At 34.3% G+C, this 27053-nt stretch overlaps 2 protein-coding genes across 5 annotated transcripts; both read right to left on the bottom strand.

Annotated features, from left to right (window-relative positions):
• Positions 1-526: 526 nt before the first annotated feature.
• Positions 527-6831, bottom strand: LOC117328057. 2 transcript variants are annotated; one of them, XM_033885391.1, is made up of 5 exons: positions 6721-6831; positions 5236-6068; positions 4082-4338; positions 3645-3818; positions 527-2521 (listed from the first exon to the last, which is right to left on the bottom strand). In XM_033885391.1, the coding sequence occupies exons 2-5, from the start codon at positions 6065-6067 to the stop codon at positions 2378-2380; spliced, it is 1407 nt and encodes a 468-aa protein (XP_033741282.1). In that variant the 5' UTR covers position 6068; positions 6721-6831; the 3' UTR covers positions 527-2377. The 2 variants fall into 2 exon arrangements, with proteins under 2 accessions (XP_033741282.1, XP_033741283.1); XM_033885392.1 differs by lacking the exon at positions 6721-6831 and adding an exon at positions 6563-6681.
• Positions 6734-26952, bottom strand: LOC117328055 (E3 ubiquitin-protein ligase XIAP-like). 3 transcript variants are annotated; one of them, XM_033885387.1, is made up of 7 exons: positions 24767-26952; positions 24503-24678; positions 24380-24413; positions 23708-23824; positions 23182-23337; positions 22379-22440; positions 6734-6840 (listed from the first exon to the last, which is right to left on the bottom strand). In XM_033885387.1, the coding sequence occupies exons 1-7, from the start codon at positions 26703-26705 to the stop codon at positions 6829-6831; spliced, it is 2496 nt and encodes an 831-aa protein (XP_033741278.1). In that variant the 5' UTR covers positions 26706-26952; the 3' UTR covers positions 6734-6828. The 3 variants fall into 3 exon arrangements, with proteins under 3 accessions (XP_033741278.1, XP_033741277.1, XP_033741279.1); XM_033885386.1 differs by lacking the exon at positions 6734-6840 and having other exon boundaries at positions 21862-22440; XM_033885388.1 differs by lacking the exons at positions 6734-6840; positions 22379-22440 and having other exon boundaries at positions 23199-23353.
• Between the last annotated feature and the right edge of the window lie 101 nt (positions 26953-27053).

Below are 27053 nucleotides of genomic sequence, written 5' to 3' on the forward strand. Positions count from 1 at the left end.
ATCACATGTAATAAATATAACAATAACCACATGTGATAAATATATCAATAACCACATGTGATAAATACATCAATACCACATGTGATAAATATAACAATAACAATATGCAGCACATAGAAAAGTAGTCTTATTGTGGACTCTCTGTTATGTAATATAGTATTTTATCACTTATGTTATTCGGTAAATCGTCTTTGTTATATACTTGCATGTGTCATTCAAATGATATAACCTGCAGTGTTTCTCATTTGCCCCGCTATTCAGAAACCGATTGTGACGTCATAGTATAGACAATGACGTGACGCGATGTAATGTGAATGACGCAACAAACTGTTCGTCTCCGCTTGATTATGTCCTGCATGTTTTGACCTTAAAACTTATAAAAAATCATTTTGTCTAATGTGTGATCAAAGAAATAGTTTTCCGTTTGAAACCCTTTTTAAAGTTTTTAAGTTTACTACGGCTTGTTTCATACAATCTCATATGAAATACTCGTTTAATCGTTAATCACATAATAACAAATATCAAGGAATGTATATAAATAGATTTTATTCATAAGTAATTTTGAAACCGACAATAATAACTTTTAATAACCAATCATTCTCGGATGGAATCGTGCAGAGTGTGAAAGGAAACAGGAATACCGAGTTAATTTCCACGTGGTCAGAAAAGTAGTCCCATCCTACATAATGTACTAAATGATTAAAGCAAAGTGATTTAAACGTAATACAGTATTTCCTTATCAATTGTCAAAGAATTGCGGTAAATATATATATATATATGACAAACTATCAATCTGGTAAAAAAAAATATGTATAAAATATTTCTTTAATATATCACATTTAACTAATACTAAAACAAAATATAATGTATTCAAAGGGAGACTACAAAGATTAACGGTATGGTCGCTTTTAAAGAACTCAGTCATATACTGTCATGTGATTAAATTAAGAAGTTAATGATGTTTTGATGGTTGCGAATGATATAATGCTGTCCGATCGTGAAATGATATCGACGTGTTTAGTACAATATGATAATATGGACAGTAGTCACCTACAGTCAAACTGACCTTACCAAAAGCAACGGACATTGAGAGTAAATAAACCAACTCTGTGTACATCCATAGATAAACTGTAAACAAACTCGTATGTCTAGATCTTATGCCGCATTAATACATCTTCATTCCTCCAGGAGTTATGTTCACTTTCGATCACTGCATCGCCAGATTATGTCATGCAAAAACCGAAAACAAACAACTTGTTACACTTTTTGATTGGCATCAGGAAAAACCTTACCAACCGCTTAGCTGTTGCATTTAATTTGAAGATCACAAAAAGGCGACACCAGACGTTCGTTGCCAGACAATCTGCCGACCTCGAGATTTGTTTGATGTACATTGAAGTACCCTTTTTATTTTATACAAAAGAGGGTGGCGACTGAGCCTCCAATATTACCATGACACATTCCAGGGGTGTAAAGAAGAAGAGAACATAATCCATAAGTATCGGAGATGACGATAACAACACCTCTGATGTCATTGAATACATTAGCTTTTAAGTATGATAATGACATCAAAGAATAAATTCATACATCTTCCTGTGAGTCATATACTAATACGAAGATAGGTTTATGCTCAGTACCAAACCGTGTCATGCGCTTAAGAAACATGTATTGTAAGATAAATTGTATTGCATTATGTAAAAATTAATAGATATGAAAATGTACTAGCAATGCTGCAACTAAACAATGAGGTAAATATGCAACACAAAAATTGATATAAAACTGCGTTCACAATGCTTTCGTTATAAAGGGGTTGTTCTCCAGGTTTAATATTGCATTGTACATATGTCATGTCTGATTTCTGAACAAATTTGATAAGTATAATATAAGGGTAAACATTGATAAAAAAATTGCCTTATGATAATGTACATGTATACAATTTACCTCTAACCATACCATTTTCCAAAAAATGGTCACATTATGCCTGATACACAGGGAGTACAGTCTAGGGGTATAGCATTCACAACATGATAAACAATATTGAGAAAGTACCTTAAGACTCTTCATTTATAAAGCTCATTTGATTCATGCCTGTCTTGATCTGAATGATAATATCTTTGACATGCTAGCCAATTGAACCATTTTGAATGCGACTTTGTTTTTATAAAGCACGTTAAGGCCGTTCCATTTATGAAGAACAATGATTTTCAAGCCTGTTCTGAACTAGAAATAAAATGCAGTCGAAATATCAGTCAATTCCTTTTGATGACATCTGCTAAAGCTCCAAAAAGCTATATTTAGATTTATCAAGGTGATCTAGATATCCGCTAGTCGAAAGAATGTACTTTACGTTTCAAAGCTGAAGAAATTGTTCTTCATTTCAAAATAAATTCTTGAATGAGCGCCAGAGTGATTTCTTTTTGGGTTCTGCGGACGATGCGTGGTCAATTTCCTGTGTTTCAACACTAGGGAGATGCATAGTCTTCGCCGGGCTTGTCATTGCCTCTAAAGGTTCCATTTTATCCTGTAATATACAAACATGGGAGATATAAACAATATTTCCATGAATCATTTAAAGTATACGTATGAACATCGTAACAAACTGACGTGATTACAAAGCGAACATTTTATTTGAAATTAGAAAAAACAAACCTCTAATGAAATATGTAGAAAAGGAAGATGTATGGAATACTTGAGCTAATAAAGGGATATTAAGATATTGACAAAGGCACCTGTCATTAAGGTCTAGGCGTAGTTACAGTATAGTAGCTTTCGACGACCTGAGCAGACCTTGTAGATCACGACCCTAAGGAGAAGTATGTAAGGATATGCTCATAATTATAGCCACATTTATTCACTCGCACCATAACCAAAACTTTTAGCATAATAAACTGGATTGCAATGCTCTTTTCGTGATATTTTTATGATAAGGCTATGTTTCGAGTTACCATATTTCTATGCCAGTTAAAAATGTGCTGTTTGTGTGTACGCAAGTACAAATGTATATACAACAAGAGGCCCATGGGCCTTAACGGTCACCTGAGTTTTGATATATTTTAGCACATTTAGCCCCTGTGATCTTGAATAAAGATTAAGGTCATCCATTTGAGCAAACCTGGTAGCCCTTTATCCTAGTATGCTACAGCTCTAGTATTGGGTCTATGGGCCTATTGATTATCAAGAAGAAGTCATTTAAAGATTTTAGCTTATTTGACCACTGTGACCTTGAATGAAGGTCAAAGTCATCCATTTTAACAAACTTGGTAAACCCTTCATCCCAGCATACTACAGACCTACTAATGGGCATATGGGTCCTTTGGTTATCAAGAAGATGTTGTTTAAAGATTTTAGCATATTTGACCCCTGTGACCTTGAATGAAGGTTAAGGTCATCCATTTGAACAAACTTGGTAGCCCTTCATCCCAGCATGCTTCAGACCCAATATCAAGTTTCTGGGCCTGTTGGTAATTTAGAAGAAGCTGAAAATGTCAACTCTTTACGACGTACGACGCACGACGCACGACGCCGGACAAAATGTGTTCACATGTACTTGTGTTCTGACTCAAAGCTTTTGAAAGCATAATTATGAAGCCTGGTGCATTGCAGTTGTATAATATTTTTACGAAGCACGTGTGTAAATAGTTCACCTTGTTACCAAATACTGAATCCAACGAGGACGTGTATCCCATGGAATCATCACACGTTGGAGATTGTCCTGTAAAACCACATCCTGTGTCCGACATGGTCCATCGCCGAGCAACATTTGATGTGTTGTCTTTGGCTGCTTTATCACCGGAAAACATTTCATAGAAAGGTTTCGCCTGTAACAATTGCAAAATAATACATATGTTATAAGACTGCTAATATAACTATATATTGAGTTCAGTGATTTACTTAATATACATATGAACTTCAAGACGAATGGATATATTTATTTGATTTAGGAGTGTATTTACAAAGCTACAGCAAACAGGTCATCCTCATACTTGTCAAATCAATTATGCATGTAAGTGAACTGCAGTTAAAATCTGTTTTCCGAAGTTTGAGTCATACTAGTCAGAAAATATGCACTGCATGTTAATACCTCTTCTTTTGATCTAAGTGTTCCAGGTCCCAAATAACCACTGCTGCGAGAAGGTCGAATAGTATTTTCATAATCTAAGTCTTCTGACCATCTCAAACATCCAGTACTTTTACTCAAAGACGAGTAATTCACTATTGATTCTAATGAGTCGCTGTCACTCTCATCAAGGGAGATCACTTTAGCAGTTATCCCCTTCTTCTTTAGAACTGTTAGCGCCTTCTGTAGGTCGTCACTGTGAACAAGCTGAATAGCTACACCTACAAAATATAGCAATACTACGATAGCATGTAATACCAATACTACACTGGCATGCGCTATCAACACTACGATATCATGTAATACAGGACTGTCACTATACGTACACACATTATTGGTATACATGTTGTGTAGGCAACCGTGTCAACATGCCGTTGGTATGAGTTATACGATCACGTCTCAAAATACAACGCACGCTGGGGTCATTTCCACGATTTTTTCCGGCTGAGTACTGTCTATAAAAATAGGTGTTTACGTTCAGTTTTGTTTCAGCTTTAACTTTAAAATATCACTACATGTTGTATAAATGACTATAGAAGCAAATTAATAATTTTTCCCAGTAAACTTATTGCTATAAGCTGTGCGGTGCAATTTCCCGTTGTTCGATATCATTACTTTCATAAGAAAACGGATGATATTTGGAGCATAGTGTACAGCATGTCAATGAACCGTATTACTACTAAAATTTCCTTTTCTACAACTTTTCGCTATTAAAGGAACGACATTATAGATTGTTATATCTTTAGACAAATCGGAAACAGGTTAGCTCTTTGAATGAACTTTGAATGAACAAACACGCCACGTTAAATATTTTCCTCGCACCATTCACTGGAGATAAGTGTATTTCAATCCCAATTCCAGTTATGCTGTTTACATATTAAATGATTAAGGGCATACTGATAATCAGCAAATATAAATATGAGATATTAATGAACGACGGCTTAAACAACACCAAAATCAAAGTATTGTCGTGAAAAATATATAGAGTACACGCATTGCGGTCGATTTAAAGTTAATATATAATCAGTTGTAGGATACAAATTTAATAGTTTATATTTAACCTATTTACCTCATTATCACTATAAACATTGGAATACATATACAGTATCCTTACTAACCCTTCCGATGCCTCCGTTTCTTCTTGATCGATCTTAAATCCTCCTTGATGTCACTAAGTGATTGATATATATCGGTTACAGTCTCGGACCATTCCTTGCGTAGCTCTTTATACCGAGTGACGGCAGGCTGGTCGAAGCTCATTTCTTTTAGACGGTCGATGTCATTTTGATATGCTGACCCAATCAAGCGTGTGATGGCGTGGCTGATATTATTCCACATACTGTTAAATTCTACAGACGTAATCACCAAAGACGTTAGATGTGCTATCTTGTTCCTGTACATCCTAATACGCAACACATCATCAGCCTCAGTAATGTTGGTATTCAGCGGCATTGATATCATATCAAGAGTTGGTTTACAGTCAAACATATTAAAGATCAATAAACTTAGAAGAGATATATCTAAGTCGTGAATATTCACACTACTGTTTGCGAACAGAACTTCCCATTGTGTCTGATTAATAGTTTTCTTCTTCTTTAGAACCAATAGTTTTGTCATGTTGTTATTGATCGTTTCCGTAAGAAAAGATTCTTCAAGAAAGCTTCGCAATGATTCACCATCTTTTGAATTTTGGACGCATTTGTCGACGTCTGGTAGAGGCTTAGGCACACGGAAATGTGTCGAGTGTCCAGTTCGTCTTCTTGAGCAGTGTTCACTGACAACAATACTTTCATCGGCGAAATAAGTAAATGTAGCTCGATTTAACTTTATATACGTCTCAAATAACCTATGAACAAGCCGAGATCGCAGAGCAAGTGTCCCAAACTGATGAAGCAATTGCATCAAACGGCACAAAAAGGCGATATCTTCCGAGCACTGGACCATCTCCATGCTGTAATAAAGCATCAGAAAATGTTAAATTATCACTGTTAACTTCGGTACGTTGTCTTTAGTGTGTCAGAATGTACATAACCTAAAACCTGACCTACATGGTTATCGCAACAATGATATAACGTAGGGTTTCTAATAAAGTAAAATCACTGCAACCAAAGTAAAGTATATATATATATATATGGGTATACTGGACAACAGTAAATAATAAATAAATGAATAAATGAAAGCATATTGAATTGTTTCTAAGAAACGGCATTTTGATGATACCTTTGGATTATCCCTATTAAATATAGTTGTCTATTTCCGGACACTTTTGCATGTTTTCTTTCAAAATGTTTAACGTCGCTCTATTTTCATTTTGATAAAAGACTATGTGAATATCAATCGGGTAAGTTTAACTCGTAATAATGAGTCTTGTTATATATTTTATTGGTTGAACATTGTGTTAGCAAAGTTGTTATGAGATAGTCTTAAGTGTACTCCACACCCTACCTTTCAAGTATAAAGGGAACCTCGAGTTTACATTCACACAGCGGTTTTCACATCCACACAGCGGCTTTCGTATCCACACATTCACAGATCTAGAGATCTCCTCATTGGTATGACACTTACCTGTATTTATAAATCATACGCAGTGTTTGAATGCTTACCTGTCTACATGGTGTAACGTCGTCTATCCGATTTCATATGACTATTTTTACACTGAAATTCCCCGAAATACGCTTTTCTGATAACAGGGTATACAGTGGTATGGATGCTCATGTGTATATCTGAAATATGTTTAAATAATGTATTCATATAATCCATACGCAAAAGTCACACTATTGGACTGTATATAAAGAATACTGCATTTCTTTGATAGCTTTTAAAATTGCTGTTAGCTTTGTAGATTTCAATTTGAAACATGTCTGATCCAACCTATTTTTAAAAAAATACCTTTTTTGGAAATCCATGCATAAACACGTACGAGTCACCGTATCATCATAAAACTAGGACACCAGGTAAATGTTTATAAATAGCACATTACACGACTCTATTTAAGGTAACATTCGCTACAGTTGGTCAGTTCATAAACAACCTCGACAAATAAACATTCCCAATACGTCTCTGTAACGAAACAAACCTCTGTCTTTTTTAACTTCAACGTGCATCTTGGCAAATTTGCCAAGTTGCCTTTCATCTTGGAAAATCTGTCTCTGATTGTAAATCGCAAGATAGAGATTAGTTTATAGTTTTGTATCAATGACACCTGTCCTCGTTAAAAAAATTCTAGTTGGTAGGGCTAGATTTGGAAAACACAGAAGCAAATCATACTTAAATCCTCCTTACTCAAAAAATGTATCTGCTGAAAGGAAGATAACCATTTAATAAAATAGGCTAAATTAGGTACAATTGTTTTAATGTTCAAAAGTCACTATCGTCAGACGCATACTTATTATTCAGAAATTAAACTATAAACATATAAATTCCCATAAAACATCAATTCACTCACAGAAGATTTGACGGAAGGAATATATTCAAATGAAGTCGTTCGCTTTTCTTAGGAATTATTCAAGTTAAATGTACCACGAAAAAAGTGTTTAGAACGCCGATATATACATTATAAGTAAATGAAATGTTCTATATATAACTCTGACGCACATTCAGTGACAAACATCGAGTAGTAGTTCGTGTAACTTCGTGTTAGTAAAGTGCATGTTAGCGCAGTGCATTATGGCTATAATAATTCCAGATAGATAACAACACTATATATCCCGATTCAAACATCATTGCCATGTATGCTGCCTTTAGAGGACATGACCAGTAAACGAGTGGGGTTTAATTTAGTAAATCAAGAGTACAGTAAAACCAATTGAAATAATTCATAAGTCAAGACCAAATTCGACAGAAAAAAACTAGGTGATCGGGGATATTTCACAATGAACACATGATATCGATCATAAAACCATACGGAACAGGTCATTGAACATTAAATTAATTGGTACATGTTTGTTAAGTGCTAAAAAAACTCATGCATTATCATGACTTTTAGATTTCCATACGTGTATACTGTATAGATAGAGGATCTTACATGAGTGGCCATATCATATTGAATTTATTAAACGATTTCAATAATTTTGATATGCCACGAGCCTTTTATCACAGTGCTGCTAATCATGAAAATATAAACAAAAAACTTTGAATTTTCGTTAATATTTTAGACAGGTGAAATCCGGCCCAGATGAGACGTTTCCCAATATTGTCTTTAGGATACGCCTTTACGTTCCACAGAGCCATATGCCTGGTTGGTACGATAAATATACCAGATTGTGATCACGTGACAGTTAAGTGATCTTGTGTATTATAATAAGGTATGTGAGACCGTATCCAGGTATAAGTATATATTTTGTAAACAGAAATCTGAAAATTGGTCAGTTTCAAATAAATAAAAGCGACAATGTATAATATTCCTATCCAGAGAGTATGACGCCATTTTTAAATAAGAGATGAAACATCATTCCCAAATGTACTGAACCTGTATCTATACCTTAATCTCATTATGTAAACACTATACCTGTGCGACATGTATTTCAGGAGTCTGTTACATTTGTAAGTTATCAATGCATTTCGTCTTCAGTTTACTAAACATAAGATTTATACGCATGGTGTAACCCACATACCATTTTTTTTAAATAGATTTCCCGTCATATTTATATGAAAGACCCAATGGCTGATTGTTGAGGCTTTGATTTTTAAGTTGATGACAGTTTGTATAATGATAATATTTCCATTACCGGTCTACCATGGGTTTAAATAGGTTATTTTATTTTTATGCAGCGCTGTAATATGACCATGCATTTCTTTTACAGCACATTATGCATCATTCATTACTTACTGCGACAGGGAACCGGGGAACGACTCTCGCTGAATTGCTTGAGTCAGTATGGTAGTGAACAGTAAGAACCATTATTTATCTAATTATGCATATTTATATGATAACTGTTAAAGATAAAACTAGATATTTCAGCATTATACCCATATATCCTGGTCGAAGCTACCTGTGAAACACAAAGAAACAAATTGAGATGGCCCCCAAATATACTGCACATTCACAGCACACTCTCAAATTCGTCAGTAGATAGAAATGTCTATTGATAGAATACATAAATAAATACCAGCTGATGAACTTTAAGATGTTTGGTTTGTTTTTGTTTAACGTCCTATTAACAGCCAGGGTCATTTAAGGACGTGCCAGGTTTTGGAGGTGGAGGAAAGCCGGAGTACCCGGAGAAAAACCACCGGCCTAAGGTCAGTACCTGGCAACTGCCACCACGTAGGTGTCGAACTCGCAACCCAGTGGTGGAGGGCTAGTGATAAAGTGTCGGTACACCTTAACCACTCGGCCACCGCGGCCCCTTTAAGATGTCCGCTGGACAAGGAAACATGCTTACAAACATATATTTCTTCTCATACATGTAAATATGATCAATTGGAATTAGGAAATTATAGTCTATGGCATTAGGTGGGAATTAAACAACTTTTCTTTCATTCATTTTAACTGGTACATGTTAACACTACAGGCTTGGTTATCATGCTACTATCACAGACATCCTTCGGGTGGGGTTTGTTGTTCTGGATTGCAGAATAACATGGTGGCGTTTTTTTTATCCCACCTAGGACCAAATGTTTTTCTTGTATATCAAGTTGGGTGTCAGACTTGGCAATCTATATTTTCAAGCGCGTCGTTTATATATAACAAACGGCCAAATTCTAACTAGTCTCTGCCTTATATTTATGGTTGCATGTTTGTGGTAAAACAAACTTGCCCTCACGACGATCCTGCATAAAAGATAATTGAAATAATATTTTAATATATTTTATACATGCTAGGAGTTTTGTTGTAAAGGATATTACTCATGGTTAATATTCATGATTTTGTTCAGTGCCATTTTAAATTTCGTGGACATTGTAGGATGCATTAGGGGGAAAGGGTCGAGAGGTCAGGACTATTTATTATGAGCATGCACAGCAAATCAGCTGCAGAAACACAAACAAAGGAAAACGGTTAAATCAGGTAAGTCCTTATTTTCAATTAATTACACGTATTTGAGAAGTTACAGTTCAATCCGACCTCACCCTTACCTCCTTCCGTATATAATTTTTCTTATTTGTGAATTTTTGTTCAGGCTAACATCTTCATCATTATAAGTTGTATTCTTCTATGTAGAACAACAGGTGACGATTTTTATCCCCACCTAGGACCAAATACTTTTCTTGTATATCAAGTTGTGTGTCATACTTGGATATACATAATATACGGCAAATTTTAATTCTAACTATTCTCTGCATTGTCTTTATGGTTGCATGTATCTGGTCCAACAAGCTTGCCCTCACGACGGCCATGTATAATAATCATTACTATCATAAAGGTCCTGCTTGCCCTCACGACGGCCATGTATAATAATCATTACTATCATAAAGGTCCTGCTTGGTACGATATCGGAGATACCTTATTGGTCTTTCTTTCATGTTTTCCAAGGTAAATGCGATCGAAATGGTCAATAATTTTACGATTATTGAAGATTGAAATATTACAAGTGAAAATGAATAATTTTACAAGATATAAGTGAGATGTACTTTTGAGTATGACTTCATCTAATCCCGCTAGTTTTATAATTCCAATGTGTTATCCAAAGGTCTGTTCGAAAATCCCGTCTTTATTTCAGACGTATTCATTGCTTATTTAATACGTTAATGTAAGAAGTATGTCATTATTCGACATATAATCATTTCACTTTTCCTCTTTTTCTTAAAAACTCATATATCTACTCTATTTCTGAGATTAGCTTTGTTCAGAGTACAACACTGCGATTAGTCCATGTTGAATATCAAGGATATCTGGTTGTTAATTAGCGTTTACTAGATAGGAGCATCTTAGTGAAGTTTATCTGGCGACATGAACTTGTTTTTGTGTGTTTTTGCTATTTCCGTTTCTATATAATTATAATGTTCAAACTAATCCACTCTTGTCACCTTACACACAGCGAGCTTCTTTGTTATTTTTATTTGATATTTTATATCAATTACTGTTATAACTTCTAGGGATGTTGTTATAACTTCTATGGATCAGTTATCATGTTTAGGGATGTTGTTATAACTTCGATGGATGTTGTTATAACTTCTATGGATGTTGTTATAACTTCTAGGGATGTTGTTATAACTTCTATGGATGTTGTTATAACTTCTATGGATGTTGTTATTACTTCTAGGGATGTTGTTATAACTTCTATTGATGGTGTTATAACTTCTATGGATGTTGTTATAACTTCTAGGGATGTTGTTATAACTTCTAAGGATGAGTTATAACTTCTATGGATGTTGTTATAACTTCTAGGGATGTTGTTATAACTTCTATTGATGGTGTTATAACTTCTATGGATGTTGTTATAACTTCTAGGGATGTTGTTATCACTTCTATGGATGTTGTTATTACTTCTAAGGATGAGTTATAACTTCTATGGATGTTGTTATAACGTCTATGGATGTTGTTATCACTTATATGGATGTTGTTATAACTTCTAGGGATGTTGTTATCACTTCTAGGGATGTTGTTATAACTTCTATGGATGTTGTTATTACTTCTATGGATGTTGTTATAACTTATATTGATGTTGTTATCACTTCTATGGATGTTGTTATTACTTCTATGGATGTTGTTATTACTTCTATGGATGTTGTTATAACTTCTATGGATGTTGTTATAACTTCTATGGATGTTGTTATTACTTCTATGGATGTTGTTATTACTTCTATGGATGTTGTTATAACTTCTATGGATGTTGTTATAACTTCTATGGATGTTGTTATTACTTCTATGGATGTTGTTATAACTTCTAGGGATGTTGTTATAACTTCTAGGGATGTTGTTATAACTTCTATGGATGTTGTTATAACTTCTATTGATGGTGTTATAACTTCTATGGATGTTGTTATAACTTCTATGGATGTTGTTATTACTTCTAGGGATGTTGTTATAACTTCTATGGATGTTGTTATAACTTCTATTGATGGTGTTATAACTTCTATGGATGTTGTTATAACTTCTATGGATGTTGTTATCACTTCTATGGATGTTGTTATCATGTCTAGGGATGTTGTTATAATTTCTATGACTGTTGTTATAATTTCTATGACTGTTGTTATAACTTCTATTGATGTTGTTATAACTTATATGGATGTTGTTATAACTTCTAGGGATGTTGTTATAACTTCTATGGATGTTGTTATAACTTCTATGGATGTTGTTATAACTTCTATGGATGTTGTTATCACTTCTATGGATGTTGTTATCATGTCTAGGGATGTTGTTATAATTTCTATGACTGTTGTTATAACTTCTATTGATGTTGTTATAACTTATATGGATGTTGTTATCATGTCTAGGGATGTTGTTATAATTTCTATGACTGTTGTTATAACTTCTATTGATGTTGTTATAACTTATATGGATGTTGTTATCACTTCTATGGATGTTGTTATAACTTCTATGGATGTTGTTATCACTTATATGGATGTTGTTATAACTTATATGGATGTTGTTATAACTTATATGGATGTTGTTATAACTTCTATTGATGTTATAACTTCTATGGATGTTGTTATAACTTCTATGGATGTTGTTATCATGTCTAGGGATGTTGTTATCACTTCTATGGATGTTGTTATAACTTCTAGGGATGTTGTTATAACTTCCATGGATGTTGTTATAACTTCTATGGATGTTGTTATAACTTATATGGATGTTGTTATCACTTCTATGGATGTTGTTATAACTTCCATGGATGTTGTTATAACTTCCATGGATGTTGTTATAACTTCTATGGATGTTGTTATCACTTCTATGGATGTTGTTATAACTTATATGGATGTTGTTATAACTTCTATTGATGTTGTTATAACTTCCATGGATGTTGTTATAACTTCCATGGATGTTGTTATAACTTCTATGGATGTTGTTATCACTTCTATGGATGTTGTTATCACGTCTAGGGATGTTGTTATAATTTCTGTGACTGTTGTTATAACTTCTATGGATGCTGTTATCACTTATATGGATGTTGTTATAACTTCTATTGATGTTGTTATAACTTTTATGGATGTTGTTATAACTTCTATTGATGTTGTTATAACTTCTATGGATGTTGTTATAACTTCTATGGATGTTTTTATAACTGCTAGGGATGTTGTTATAACTTCTATGGATGTTGTTATAACTTCTATGGATGTTGTTATCACTTCTATGGATGCTGTTATCACTTATATGGATGTTGTTATAACTTCTATTGATGTTGTTATAACTTCTAGGGATGTTGTTATAACTTCTATTGATGTTGTTATAACTTCTATGGATGTTGTTTTAACTTATATGGATGTTGTTATAACTTATATGGATGTTGTTATCATTTCTAGGGATGTTGTTATAACTACTATGGATGTTGCTATAACTTCTATGGATGTTGTTATAACTTCTATGGATGTTGTTATCACTTCTATGGATGTTGTTATTACTTTTATGGATGTTGTTATAACTTCTATGGATGTTGCTATAACTTCTATGGATGTTGTTATAACTTCTAGGGATGTTGTTATAACTTCTATGGATGTTGTTATAACTTCTATTGATGTTGTTATAACTTATATGGATGTTGTTATAACTTCTATTGATGGTGTTATAACTTCTAGGGATGTTGTTATAACTTCTATGGATGTTGTTATCACTTCTATGGATGTTGTTATTACTTCTATTGATGTTGTTATAACTTCTATTGATGTTGTTATAACTTCTATGGATGTTGTTATAACTTCTATGGATGTTGTTATAACTTCTATGGATGTTGTTATAACTTCTATTGATGTTGTTATAACTTTTATGGATGTTGTTATAACTTCTATTGATGTTGTTATAACTTCTATGGATGTTGTTATCACTTCTAGGGATGTTGTTATAACTACTATGGATGTTGTTATAACTTCTATGGATGTTGTTATAACTTCTATTGATGTTGTTATAACTTCTATGGATGTTGTTATAACTTCTATGGATGTTGTTATAACTTCTATTGATGTTGTTATAACTTCTATGGATGTTGTTATCACTTCTATGGATGTTGTTATTACTTCTATTGATGTTGTTATAACTTCTATGGATGTTGTTATCACTTCTATGGATGTTGTTATTACTTCTATGGATGTTGTTATAACTTCTATGGATGTTGTTATAACTTCTATTGATGTTATTAAAACTTCTATGGATGTTGCTATCACTTCTATGGATGTTGTTATTACTTCTATGGATGTTGTTATAACTTCTATGGATGTTGTTATAACTTCTATTGATGTTGTTATAACTTCTATTGATGTTGTTATAACTTCTATGGATGTTGTTATAACTTCTATGGATGTTGTTATAACTTCTAGGGATGTTGTTATAACTTCTAGGGATGTTGTTATAACTTTTATTGATGTTGTTATAACTTCTATGGATGTTGTTATCATTTTTAGGGATGTTGTTATCACTTCTATGGATGTTGTTATAACTTCTATGGATGTTGTTATAACTTCTATGGATCAGTTATCATGTTTAGGGATGTTGTTATAACTTCCATGGATGTTGTTATAACTTCTATAGATGTTGTTATCACTTCTATGGATGTTGAGTAGAAAAAGAAACTCGCTTAACTAATGTAACCAACAGTGAATACAGTATTGGACTTGATGTAAGTATCAAATGCCCGGAATGGTATAGTCCAGTCGTTTCTACAGATATTGATAGAAGAGAGTTATTAATTTTCAGCTGGTACATTGTCATTTATGACTATGTAACATGGATCGTTTTGACTTATGAAAGTATCTATTAACACGTTTTTAGCTTTGAGCCAAAATAGTTATATCATGTCTTGCACGATGCCTGACGTTATTTCAGTTACTACGAGAAGCTTATGTGATGTCCTGACCACCTGGTGACCTCGGATGATCTTGGATGACCCCGGTTACTATGATTTCACATCTTAAAACACTCCTCAACATAAAAGTTTGCCTTAAGTCCAAAACAATTCAAGTTCCTCCGCCATTCTCAGCTGTGAGCCTGCTACTAAGATGTTCCGCGTAAAAATATAGTGCGTAATATAATCGAAAACCAGACAATATTAATCAATGTACAAATGTAATACAAATATTTAATGTAAATTATGTAAAGGCAAAATATAAACTGCCCGTCTAGTTTTTTTCAAAAGGAATTTTTTTTTATTGAATATTTTTCGCAACTGCGATGTGCTTCAGTTAACACATTGCAGTATTAATGCGCCGGTTGGCTGTTTATGAGATAATACTGCTCACCTACCGCTGGTAAGGTCATATAGTAAACAGTCGGTTGAATTCCATAGTTCATAAACACTGTAGAGTAGTTGCGCTAGGGTAGATATTGCATCAATAAAAGTTACTAGATGAGTATGAAATTAAGAATAGATTAATTCCTGACGATTGACTTGGCTTTTATCACCAGTGTTCTATGCATAAAATCCTGTGTAATCCTGAGTAAATAATAGTCCTTGTATATATTTTGTGTTATGTAACATTTGTTTAGATAGGAGAAATCTTACCCGTTCTTTCACTGTAATAATCAACTTTTGTAATTATATTTTTAAAAGAGATGGATAGTAGCAGCAAGTCCACTTTCCTGGAATGTCATCTTCTGTGCTATCATTGCTTTATTTATTTCAAGATTATCTAATTATTTCAAGATTATCCAATCATTTCAAGATTAAATATCAAATATACATGTAAACCCTACAAAATGTAATGTCAAACAGCATTGTATTCGACTTTAGGACGGCGTCTTTAAAGGACCTGTACATGTCGATATAGCCTGAGGCAATACCGAGCCAATCCTTAGGAAAGATAACACACCTGTAACAATGAACAGGGTTAAATCGTAACAGCTGATTGATCATAAAGGAACACGTAATTGATTACGAAGCCCTTGTCGGTATTATAACTATCGTGTGTATTCATTATATCGGTACCTGTCTCTGAGACTTTAGATAAATCTGATTTCTGATACAGAACTAGAGTCAAAATAATGAGAACGAAGTAATAAAATTAAATTAAAAAAACAAAAATAACAACAACAAAAAAGAAGAAAAAAGTATGACTTAATTACAACCAAATCAAGTATCAAATGAACATGTAGTAGTATCAGAGTCACAAGTGGTGTTCTATGATAAAATTCTACTGTGAAACCAAATGACAAGATCGGAAAGTTATAATGAAGTAATAACGGCAATGGTGTACCGATCGATTACAGATCAGCTTTGGGGAACTTTCCAAAAAGCTTTTAACAACACGCCCATTTGAAACGGTTACAAAATAAACTACTTCAAATAAAGTACCGGGATGGTCAGCTTATAATACATAACGAGATATTGTTGTCTAAATCCTGGCTGAATACCCGACACCCATGGTAACGCAATTTAGCCATCTAGTCTGGTACAGTGCAGGAGTGCTCTTAATTCACCTCTGTTGTCACAGTAATACAACAAATCATGGATGATCGTGGTGGTCAAGTTCTCTAAACAACGTATTTATTATACAAACATGTAGTGCAACCCTGCTTTAGTCGCTAGAACAGCATACAATATCGTTGATTCTGCCACAAAATGAAAAGGATTGAAATGTGTGACAAAAGATATATATTGAAATTTACAGAGACCCTTGAGAAGGTACAAGGGGTATCAGACCAAATGTACCGACAGGATGAGTGTCTTTCGTTCCATCGAATATGGCTGTTGGCGAATTTGAAGGTCTTTGCACGGTGTTCTGGTAAGTTCTTTAATATAAAACGTATGGGGAAAATATGAAAAAAATCCAACAAAACAAGCCAGCCAATAGATATGAACAGTTTGTCCCCATTGGTATAGTTATAGCCTATTGGAACAAAACAAAAACACCATTTGATTATATATTTATTTTGTATTATTAAAACAGGTCTATAGTCTCCAGATTAAAAAAATATATATATTTCCAACGTCTTGTCCTTCGTTGAGTTCAGTTAACCGATTAATCGACTAATTGATTAGTACGGGAACAATTAATGATTAATTACACAACACACATAGGTAACTAATCTATTTAATGGTCCATAAGCATTTGTTATGCACCTGTCTATGTAATTTCTGCACATGTACAGGTAGGTCCAATCTGCGGGAATGTCTTAGTAGTCATTATGTATTTGACCCAAACAGAAAAATCACATTTTATTTTTAATTTACATAGAGGCATGCAGCTGTAATATAGAACAGTTGGTGAAAATATTAAAAAAATAAAAAAAATAAAAAAAAAAAAACAAGCAAAAAACAGAAATAATTACTCAAATCACTATTTCGACAGTACAGAATAAACTTTGATATTACTGGGCCGATATGACCAGCGGAGTCTCGCCGACAGTACGGAATCTTTGATAACACTGGACCGATATGACCAGCGGATCTTGCCGACAGTACGGAAACTTTGATGTTACATTTCGATGATCCTAACTTGCGGTTTTTATAACGACACATACCGTGTGGTGTTTTATATAAAACAAGGTTTTTATAACGACACATACCGTGTGGTGTTTTATATAAAACAAAGTTTTTATAACGACACATACTGTGTTGTGTTTTATATAAAACAAGGTTTTTATAACGACACATACTGTGTGGTGTTTTATATAAAACAAAGTTTTTATAACGACACATACTGTGTGGTGTTTTATATAAAACAAGGTTTTTATAACGACACATACTGTGTTGTGTTTTATATAAAACAAAAAGGTTTTTATAACGACACATACTGTGTGGTGTTTTATATAAAACAGAAGGTTTTTATAACGACACATACTGTGTGGTGTTTTATATAAAACAGAAGGTTTTTATAACGACACATACCGTGTGGTGTTTTATATAAAACAAAAGGTTTTTATAACGACACATACCGTGTGGTGTTTTATATAAAACAAAAGGTTTTTATGACGACACATACCGTGTGGTGTTTTATATAAAACAAGGTTTTTATAACGACACATACCGTGTGGTGTTTTATATAAAACAAGGTATTTATAACGACACACATTGTGTGGTGTTTTATATAAAACACAGGGTTTTTATAACGACACATACCGTGTTGTGTTTTATATTAAGCGACGGGCTTTTAAATGTATAATACACAGCCCTGTTTTTGTATTATATATATAGAGAGGATATTGAATGGGTTCCCGTTTAATAGAACATATATTTCATGAGTATGATAGAATATCGATATTTTCACGAGTGTGAATGTAAATCTAGATTCAGCACTTGTCTAAAGCAAGGGATACGCACTAGCCGCCTAAGCAATATATTCACAGCCTATGGAAAAGCAGCGTGTAAGAAAACATAAAAAAATCGGTTAATAATGTAGTCATCCTCATCAGAACTTAATTGTAACCAAACATCACCAATCGGTTAATTATATACATGTAGTCATCCTCATCAAAACGTCATTGCAACCAAACGTCATAAATCGGTTAATTATATACATGTAGTTATCCTCATCAAAACTTCATTGCAACCAAACATCACCAATCGGTTAATTATATACATGTAGTCATCCTCATCAAAACGTCATTGCAACCAAACGTCATAAATCGGTTAATTATATACATGTAGTTATCCTCATCAAAACTTCATTGCAACCAAACATCACCAATCGGTTAATTATATACATGTAGTCATCCTCATCAAAACTTCATTGCAACCATCATTAATCGGTTGATAATAAAGTCATCCTCATCAAAACTTAATTGTAACCAAACATCACCAATCGGTTAATTATATACATGTAGTCATCTTCATCACGACTTCATTGCAACCAAACGTCATAAATCGGTTAGTTATAAAGTCACCCTCATCAAAACTTCATTGGAACCAAACATCATCACTCGGTTAACAATATAGTCACCCTAATATACACGGATTATTGTCTAAACTGCACAACATTGCGGCACGTGTATGGAATAGATACAGTTACAAATAACTGTCTGAATTGATCATATTTGTATCGTAAAATTATACATATTGAGTTAGTAGAAATAATCTATGTGATGGTACCTTTGTTGTGGTTTAACGTCCTGTTAACAGCCGAGTCATTTAACCTCCTGTTAACAGCCGAGTCAGTTAACGTCCTGTTAACAGTCGAGGCATTTAACGTCCTTTAACAGCCGAGTCATTTAACGTCCTGTTAACAGCCGAGTCATTTAACGTCCTGTTAAAAGTCGAGTCATTTAAAGACGTCGATATCGAAATATCATAGTTCGTTGATTGATTTGAAGATGGTAAAAATAATAGACTTTGTTTATTAATGATACATATATGTTTAGCCAAAGGCTGATCACCAACATGGTCCTCTTGTTAGTAAAAATACAAGTGTTAGATAAATATAGCATATATAATTTACACAATAAGCGGCAGTAAAGTTACGTCACACTTTTCTTAATCTAAATCATCACAGAATACATATGTTTCATACATAAGTATCCAATCGTTAAAAGGTGCGTTTCTAATGTACATGCATGCTTATATAGCAAATAATAAAAATATAATAAAGCATAGTTTAAAAGAGAACAAAATCAGATGATTAAGATTGTATCATAAGAAGACATAGAAGAGCGTGTCATGGCAAATTTCATACTTTGTAGTAAAACAGTTAATTTTCCTCATGTCTTTGTGTAAAATATTCCACTCTTTAAAGCAAGAGGTAAGAAAATGTTAAACGGTTTTGGCGCTTGAAAATTATTTTAACATGAGAATCTGGTATTTCTGCTATGACCATCTCACACAGGAGACACATTGTTGTAAATATTCAGAAACACTTTGGTAATGACATCTGTACAGCATTCATAGTCTTATGAATCTAAAACATCTATCTATAGAAATCCATTCAAGATGCTCTAACATTCCACGGTAAGGTGCAACATAAGGTAATCTGTGAATGACTTTAGCAGCTTGGCCATTACATTTGAGTTAAACCCTGACAATACTGTGCTGCAATACAAAAAATGTGGGAAAACACATGAATTGGAAAATTTTATCTTACCTGTAGTGTAGTTGATAGATATGGATTAATTCGTCGTTGTAAACCTAACATTTGCCTTATTTTAGATAAAATAGCTGTAACATGATTTGCCCTTGTCAATTCATCATCAATATGTAGACCCAACAGTTTTCACTGCACACTTGTCCAAGTAGTTCACTACACATGGATGAACTAAGTTCTATTTTTGAGTTTGTTTTGAGCAAATGCACATACACTCTCTTTTTTTTCCTTTTTTTTCTTTTCTTTTTTTTTTCAAATTGTTAAACAACATTTTGTGACAAAATATGATGACGACTAGAAAATGTATCTAGTAACACCAGGCATATCCCGCTATCCATGTTCTTCATTACCCCACCACTTAACTAAACGCCAAACTGCATATTGATCATCCCGAAAAAATAGTCCCGTTGCACTACACAAAAATACACATAGGAACTACAATCATTATGCGGTCCTCCGGTTAGACGTGATTGCTGCTGTTATATTGACAATATACGAACTGTTCTTGTTGGCCCATATGGAAGCGCGCGAGGGGTCTTAGTGTGGGAGAAAATCACGGTACCCTGAGACAACCCACAATACCCCTAACCTTTCCACGTCTGATCGGGGAATCGAACCTTGGCCGTCTAGGTGACAGGCAAGTGTAACCGGATGATAACTTATATTAATATTATGTTAATTCAAAAACGATTTCATAAGAATATAACCATGTAAATTGAACTGTTTTCTTTGAACCGTTTTAATACACTCCTGCGTTTTCAAAGAAGCATTTTATTTTCACCCGGGGCAATAGTTAAATAACTTACTTGGTTACTAGTCATCCACTACTATAGATGTAAAATATACATACATATGTAATGGATTTGGTTGCTGGTAGATAAAGATATTTTAAAAAATGACCCGGTTGCTGACAATCAGCTATTATAGATATGACATTATGATATAATATCGAATATTATGACGATTATAAAAAATCACCAATATATACTAAGTATACAATAGATGGTTAAAACTAAATGTTAGCACATTTTGGCATAGAATAAGATATATTTTCCTACGAGATACTTGTATTGTCGGCGTTACCACATCAGTTTCCGGGTTAATAAACAGTTTTTACACCGACCCGGGCTGATATCAACCTCATACGGGTTCTTCATCCCGGATTTTAGGCTTTTTGTATTGAGTTTTTTAATTTATTTTTTATCAAAATGTTAAAAACAAAGGTTATGATATGACGATTTTAATCACCCTTTATCATTCCCTGTTCTGATACCAACCCTCGGGCTGATGAAAAGGATGTGGTATCTAAATTGTCATATGATAACCTCTAATCATAATGAAAAAGTCGATATGTTTATATCTGGGACGAAATAATGATGACGATTTCATTCAATAGAATGATAACATTAAATCATATAATGGCAAAATAAAATAATATCATTACAATTTGAAATCATATCACAACTTAACACGAACACGTAGGCATCATACCACAAAAGAAGATTGAATATTTCATTAGACAACTATCAGCTCTACACGTTAGCAGGGTGTTTCAAAAAGGTTCACCCAAATTCACTTTGTTAAGTTGTCGTACATAATTTGTTTTACATACAGTACTAGGGGGGGGGGGGGGGGGGGGGGGGGGGGATTTTGTACTCAATTCCTGCGGGAGCGGAAAAGTTTAAGCCCTGTCGCTCAAAGCCGCGGGATGTTCGCAGGGTGTTCGCTGGGTGCTAGCAGCGAATTCACGGCGGGTTTGCGGCGAGTTCGCTGCGGGGTCCACGACGGATCCGCTCGACGAATCCGCCGTCACAGTCCTTCGATGACAGGCGACATGGATTAAGTTTAAGCAGTCTGTCCAGGCTACCTGTATACGGCTTAGCATCAACAAGCAAATTTCACGTAAGGTCATGTTTGTAAGATTATTGCAAACAATACATGTCCTTTATATTTTCTTTTATGCATAAGAGGAAGATACTCGGTAGAAGATAGGTATTTGTTTTTGAATGTCAATAAAGAAGTGTACCGTGATACCAATTATGATATAAAGCTTTTGATTCTGTTTTCGATCCGCGCGCGACATACGGGGCATTTTGACACCATTTTTGAACAATCTGTGCAACATACGAGATGTCCACAAGGCAGGAAGGTGACGTTTACCTCTTGTGTCATACAGATCTTACACATCAAGCGTTCAAGTCTCCTTAGGTGATCCTCTTCATCTGAAATACGAAATAAATGTTGATAATGAAGAAACTATTTGGATTTAATAAAAGACATCAAATTCATTCCTTGTACAATAACTATACATTTTACACAGTCCAGTAGAATAGTATAAGACCATTGAAGCCAGGAAAATGTGAGGAATCCTAGTGTTACATTGGAGTCACCTTCAGTACATATGTATTGGGACACGGTGTGGGTAAATGGTCATCTAAGGAGCAAACCCAGTGACATTTCACAGCCTATAAATCACTACTAGGGCGAATTCTAATAGAAGTAACTTCACCAATTGTTAGTACGTATCATGGTTAACCGTGAGTTTAACTGGTTATTTGTGCGATTTATAATTGTTTGCTGCTGCATCTTGTCACAAAATAAAAGGATAAATTAACAGAAGAAACTATCAACATCTACCACAATGTATTGATGATATTGAGAAACTACATGTTCAAGCAAACATTTTGGTTTATTACATGACTAGTTTTGTGCAAAGGTATGGCTATTTTTTTCAATTTCAAAATTCAAAAAATAGTTTCTTATATAGTTGACGCTTAAAAGAAAATGGCCATTTACAGGTTTATTAAATACTATTGATTTAACGGATCATAGACTGTTCCATACCTGTAAGTCACTAGCTTGGGTGTATCGAAACAAAAACAGCTCACAATATCTTAGGTTTACTCGACGTCAATTCGTCAATTCAATGAAGTAAATAAAAATGTAGAATTTTGTTTATTTACCTTCGTTGTCGACAGTGGCAGGGTAATTATACCTGGTGGTAGGATACATAAGAACCTGATCCCGTGGGACTTCCGCGTTCGGTAAAGTCTCATTTGTTTCTCCTTGTGTTCCGTCGTTCAACAGCTGCTCCAAAATGTCTTCATCTGTTGGATTTCCTAAGGAAATTGTGTGCTGTTTTGTAGATGTATTCATATATGCCATTATGACATGGTTATGTGAACTAAGGAATACTTTGTTGTATAGTTTCATACACGATTTTAACATCAGAATGCCAGTATGTCTATTAAGGAAATAATAAAAGTTCAATTGAGAAACACCTTTGGTGAATCAAGCTTTTAAAAACAGAATTTTCTATTGCGTCTTTAGAAAAATATTGTTCACGCGTGTAATAAATGTTTTGTCAATATTTTGCTCGCGCTGCACACTCGTAAAGGAAAACATTAGCCACACCCGTAGATGTATTTGCATTACTAAATTTAAAGGTACTATTAAGTATTGTTCATGTAATGCAGTAATATATCTTACCAATATGTCTTGATATCTTTTGAGCCGCATGGTGAATCTTTTCCTGTTCAAAACCCATTTCTTTCAGTTTGTCGTAATTTCTCATTTTGGTGGTATCGTTTCTTGTGAGAGTTTGTTCTGAAACCAACGGCAAACGATTAACGGTTGTAAACACCTGATGAGTGATTTTCGTGAATTTCTTACTTAATTACTTACTGCATTAATATGCTTAAGGGATTTACACTGTGGTGGATTCGATCGCCGCCAACAGAAAAAGCCGTCCAAGAAGTCATTTTGAGAAAACGCCGGATTTCAAGCGCAAGATTAACACTAAAAAAACAAAACGCGACATTCACTCCGATCACAGCACTGCTATCACAAGTGTCACCTAATGACAATTGCAATTGCTCCATATGGGATCTTAGCAAAGCAGAATGAATGTTGGGTGATCTAGTTATATTTGAATTGCCATGGTGGAACAACGGGCATAATAGTAGTAGATGACAATAATATTCGTGTCAAAGTATTCGTAAGTATTGTATTTGCTTTGTTTTTCCTTGGTCATATGATACAGGTTATCTTCCCTGATGACTCATTTAACTGGTAAGATTAATGACATTACAGCAATATAGATAAGCATGCGTTTTATAAAGATAACACGACTATCTAAACATTGTGAAGATTATTACTTACCGGCCACGTTATAATCATTGATATCTCCGTTCTCCTGAAACAGAATAGGAACGATAAGTAGATACATTTATTTTTAAATATTATCAAATACGTTATCTTAGTGTGGTGACATTGGATACTGACTTTGAATGATCGTCTTTGCTCTTCCTGTACGAGGTTGACGAAGTCTTGTCCTTTGGTCTGTATTATAAATGGACATAGTGGTTGCCATTTCACATGTTCTAAGCACGGCTCATCCTCATCCTCCCAGCTGACGATGTTTACTCCACACCAAAAACAGACCACAGCATCGCCATATCCTTCGAATAAAAAATAGAGTGTGTGATATTTTGTTTACAGAATAGCAAAGTAAAATTGGAGTATGAAATATCAGGATTTGATAAAAACCTTTATAAAAGAATCCTGCGACAGCCATTTGCTTTGCAGTCTGTGTAAGATTTGTCGGCCATTTTGCAAAAGAAGACATTCTCACTAGCAAGGATTGGTACTTTGGAAACAATGGATGCACGAATTTCAGTTTGTTTTCGTTTGGTTGTTTCTTAGGTCCATTAACAGATGTTGTATCGTATGTATCACTATCTTTTGGATGTTTACTAGGTCCATGTTCAAATGTCGTACTGCTTGTGTCTCTATCTTTTTCCTTCACGGGCCAGTCCGAGTTGCCATTCAAGAGTGTCAGTTCTGTACTACAGTTTGTAGATGGTAAGGTAGGATTTGTTTTTGATGGAACAGCTAAAGATCCAGTAGAAGGAGTATTGTCCACAGAAATACTTTCAAATACATTGCAAAACGAAGTGTTTGGTTTCGTTTCTACTTGGCATGTCTGCCGATAACCGTTATGGTAATTGAAGACGTCATTCGTCTGTTTGAAATCTCCTGTTGAGTTGGCCACAGAAAGACTTGTCCTTCTATCAGTCGGACTACTATCATCGTGACTTAGAGCGTTGTTGTCTCTGAAATGGTTTTGTTCATTTCCATATACAACCAATGAATCTCCGGTCAGATGCTGACAAGATGATGTGTCTTTATCATCAGAACATTGCGTACCTTTTGTAACAGAAGGCAACGGTGTTTTTCGATCGCAACTTTCGCTTGAATGTATCTCCTGAATGAATTCGCATCTGGGAGAAATTTCTCTGTGTATTTCAATTGGATCTTCACTCAAACACCAACTGGAATATCTACATCCACAATGAAAGCAAGCAGTTTCATCTTTATTCCCTGTAGAATAAAAGCCAGCCTTGCTAAGTTTGATTGCACTGGGAGCCCGTTCACTTTGGAATTGGCGATACGATGATAGTCTCATGAGGTAGTTTGAAAAGAAAACTTCTGGATTTGTGAATGTACTTCGTCCTTCACCAAATAAGGTAAATGCCTGTTCTAACGAATATTGCTGAACAGGGTAAATCTGAATGTCTTGAAATATTTTAATATCCCATTGATAGCTCCATTTCTTTTGTGGCATTACAGAAAAGTTTTCTTTCCGATATATTTCGGTAATGGTTTTAGATAATATCTCTGTCTGACTGACTTTAGACAGATACCTTGTCTGATAGAGCGTCCTGTCATGTTTCAGACATTTCTCTCTCACTTCCTTAAAATTGTGTTTACAATTCTCACGGGTGTCTGTACCAATACGTGGACACTTTAATGTTGTGCGGATTTGTGTTTCATATCTGTGTAAGGCAGAAAGGCGAGGGTAAGACTGCCCAGTGGAATCAAAGTCTATGTAGATATGACCGATACACATTTCTCTAATGAGATCCTCTGTAGTTGTCGATAATGACAAAACACACAGTAATGAAGTGATTTGCTTCCCATTCACAATATCCGATTCTTTACTCAAACATATATTCTTATACATTTTCCGTCTTGGAATGAATTTCTCAATTGTCCTATTTGGAAAGGGCAATTGTTTAGTTCTTCGTTCTCTTCCTTGCAAATATGCTAAAAGGTTCCTGTCATACGCGATATGAGCATTCAAACTCCACTTCTTTCTTACAGTTAAATGGCTAGGTAATAGCTGATATATGTTAATATTTCCATTTTGCACTTTGTCGCTATCTACAAATAACAGTAATTTCAGAATAAACAAGAAAACTTGTTCTGATGTCTCTTTTTCCATTTCTTTGGCTATATGTCTTTCCAATACACACACCATTTTATTTCGTAGTTGTTTACACAATACATTCGTGGTAGTGTAGTGTAAGAGCAAGGTAAAGAGAATATGTACGTACACTGCTGTTTTGCTTTTAAGTCTGAGTTTCCTTGCTGAACAAAATAAAGTCCTCCTCTGTAGAATGTTTGAAATGGTCGTAATTTCCATAGTTGATTAAGACACAGCGTGGTAGTTTGGTTAAGTTTGGTTTATTTTGTTAAACGTCCTACTACCAACATGGTAGACCACTATATCACATTAATAATACGTATTAACAACTGCTAAAAAAAGTTTAACTCACACAAGTCTCCCACAAAGTCCATAATCCACATTTCATGTGTCTCTCCACTTCACAAACACAATAGTACGAGGTCATATACACGTAACTGATACGATTATACTGAAAATTTCCAGTGTGTTTGGTATGTGTATGCAGTCATACTTCCTTTTAAAACGAGATCAACAAATGTATATGTAGTTGATAATATTATGTTACTGGGCATTTTGCCAGAGTTT

This window comes from Pecten maximus, chromosome 5, assembly GCF_902652985.1.
Source record: "Pecten maximus chromosome 5, xPecMax1.1, whole genome shotgun sequence".
Taxonomy (NCBI): Eukaryota; Metazoa; Mollusca; class Bivalvia; order Pectinida; family Pectinidae; genus Pecten; species Pecten maximus.

Coding starts and splice junctions, on each gene's coding strand:
- LOC117328055 (XM_033885386.1), bottom strand. CDS start 26,705: ATGGAAATTACGACCATTTCAAACATTCTACAGAGGAGGACTTTATTT. Junction 23,825..24,379: donor CAATGATTATAACGTGGCCG/GTAAGTAATAAT, acceptor CGTTGGTTTCAG/AACAAACTCTCACAAGAAAC. Junction 23,338..23,707: donor AAAGATATCAAGACATATTG/GTAAGATATATT, acceptor CAATTTCCTTAG/GAAATCCAACAGATGAAGAC.
- LOC117328057 (XM_033885391.1), bottom strand. CDS start 6,067: ATGGAGATGGTCCAGTGCTCGGAAGATATCGCCTTTTTGTGCCGTTTG. Junction 3,819..4,081: donor CACTTAGATCAAAAGAAGAG/GTATTAACATGC, acceptor CAATTGTTACAG/GCGAAACCTTTCTATGAAAT. Junction 2,522..3,644: donor ATTCAGTATTTGGTAACAAG/GTGAACTATTTA, acceptor TGTATATTACAG/GATAAAATGGAACCTTTAGA.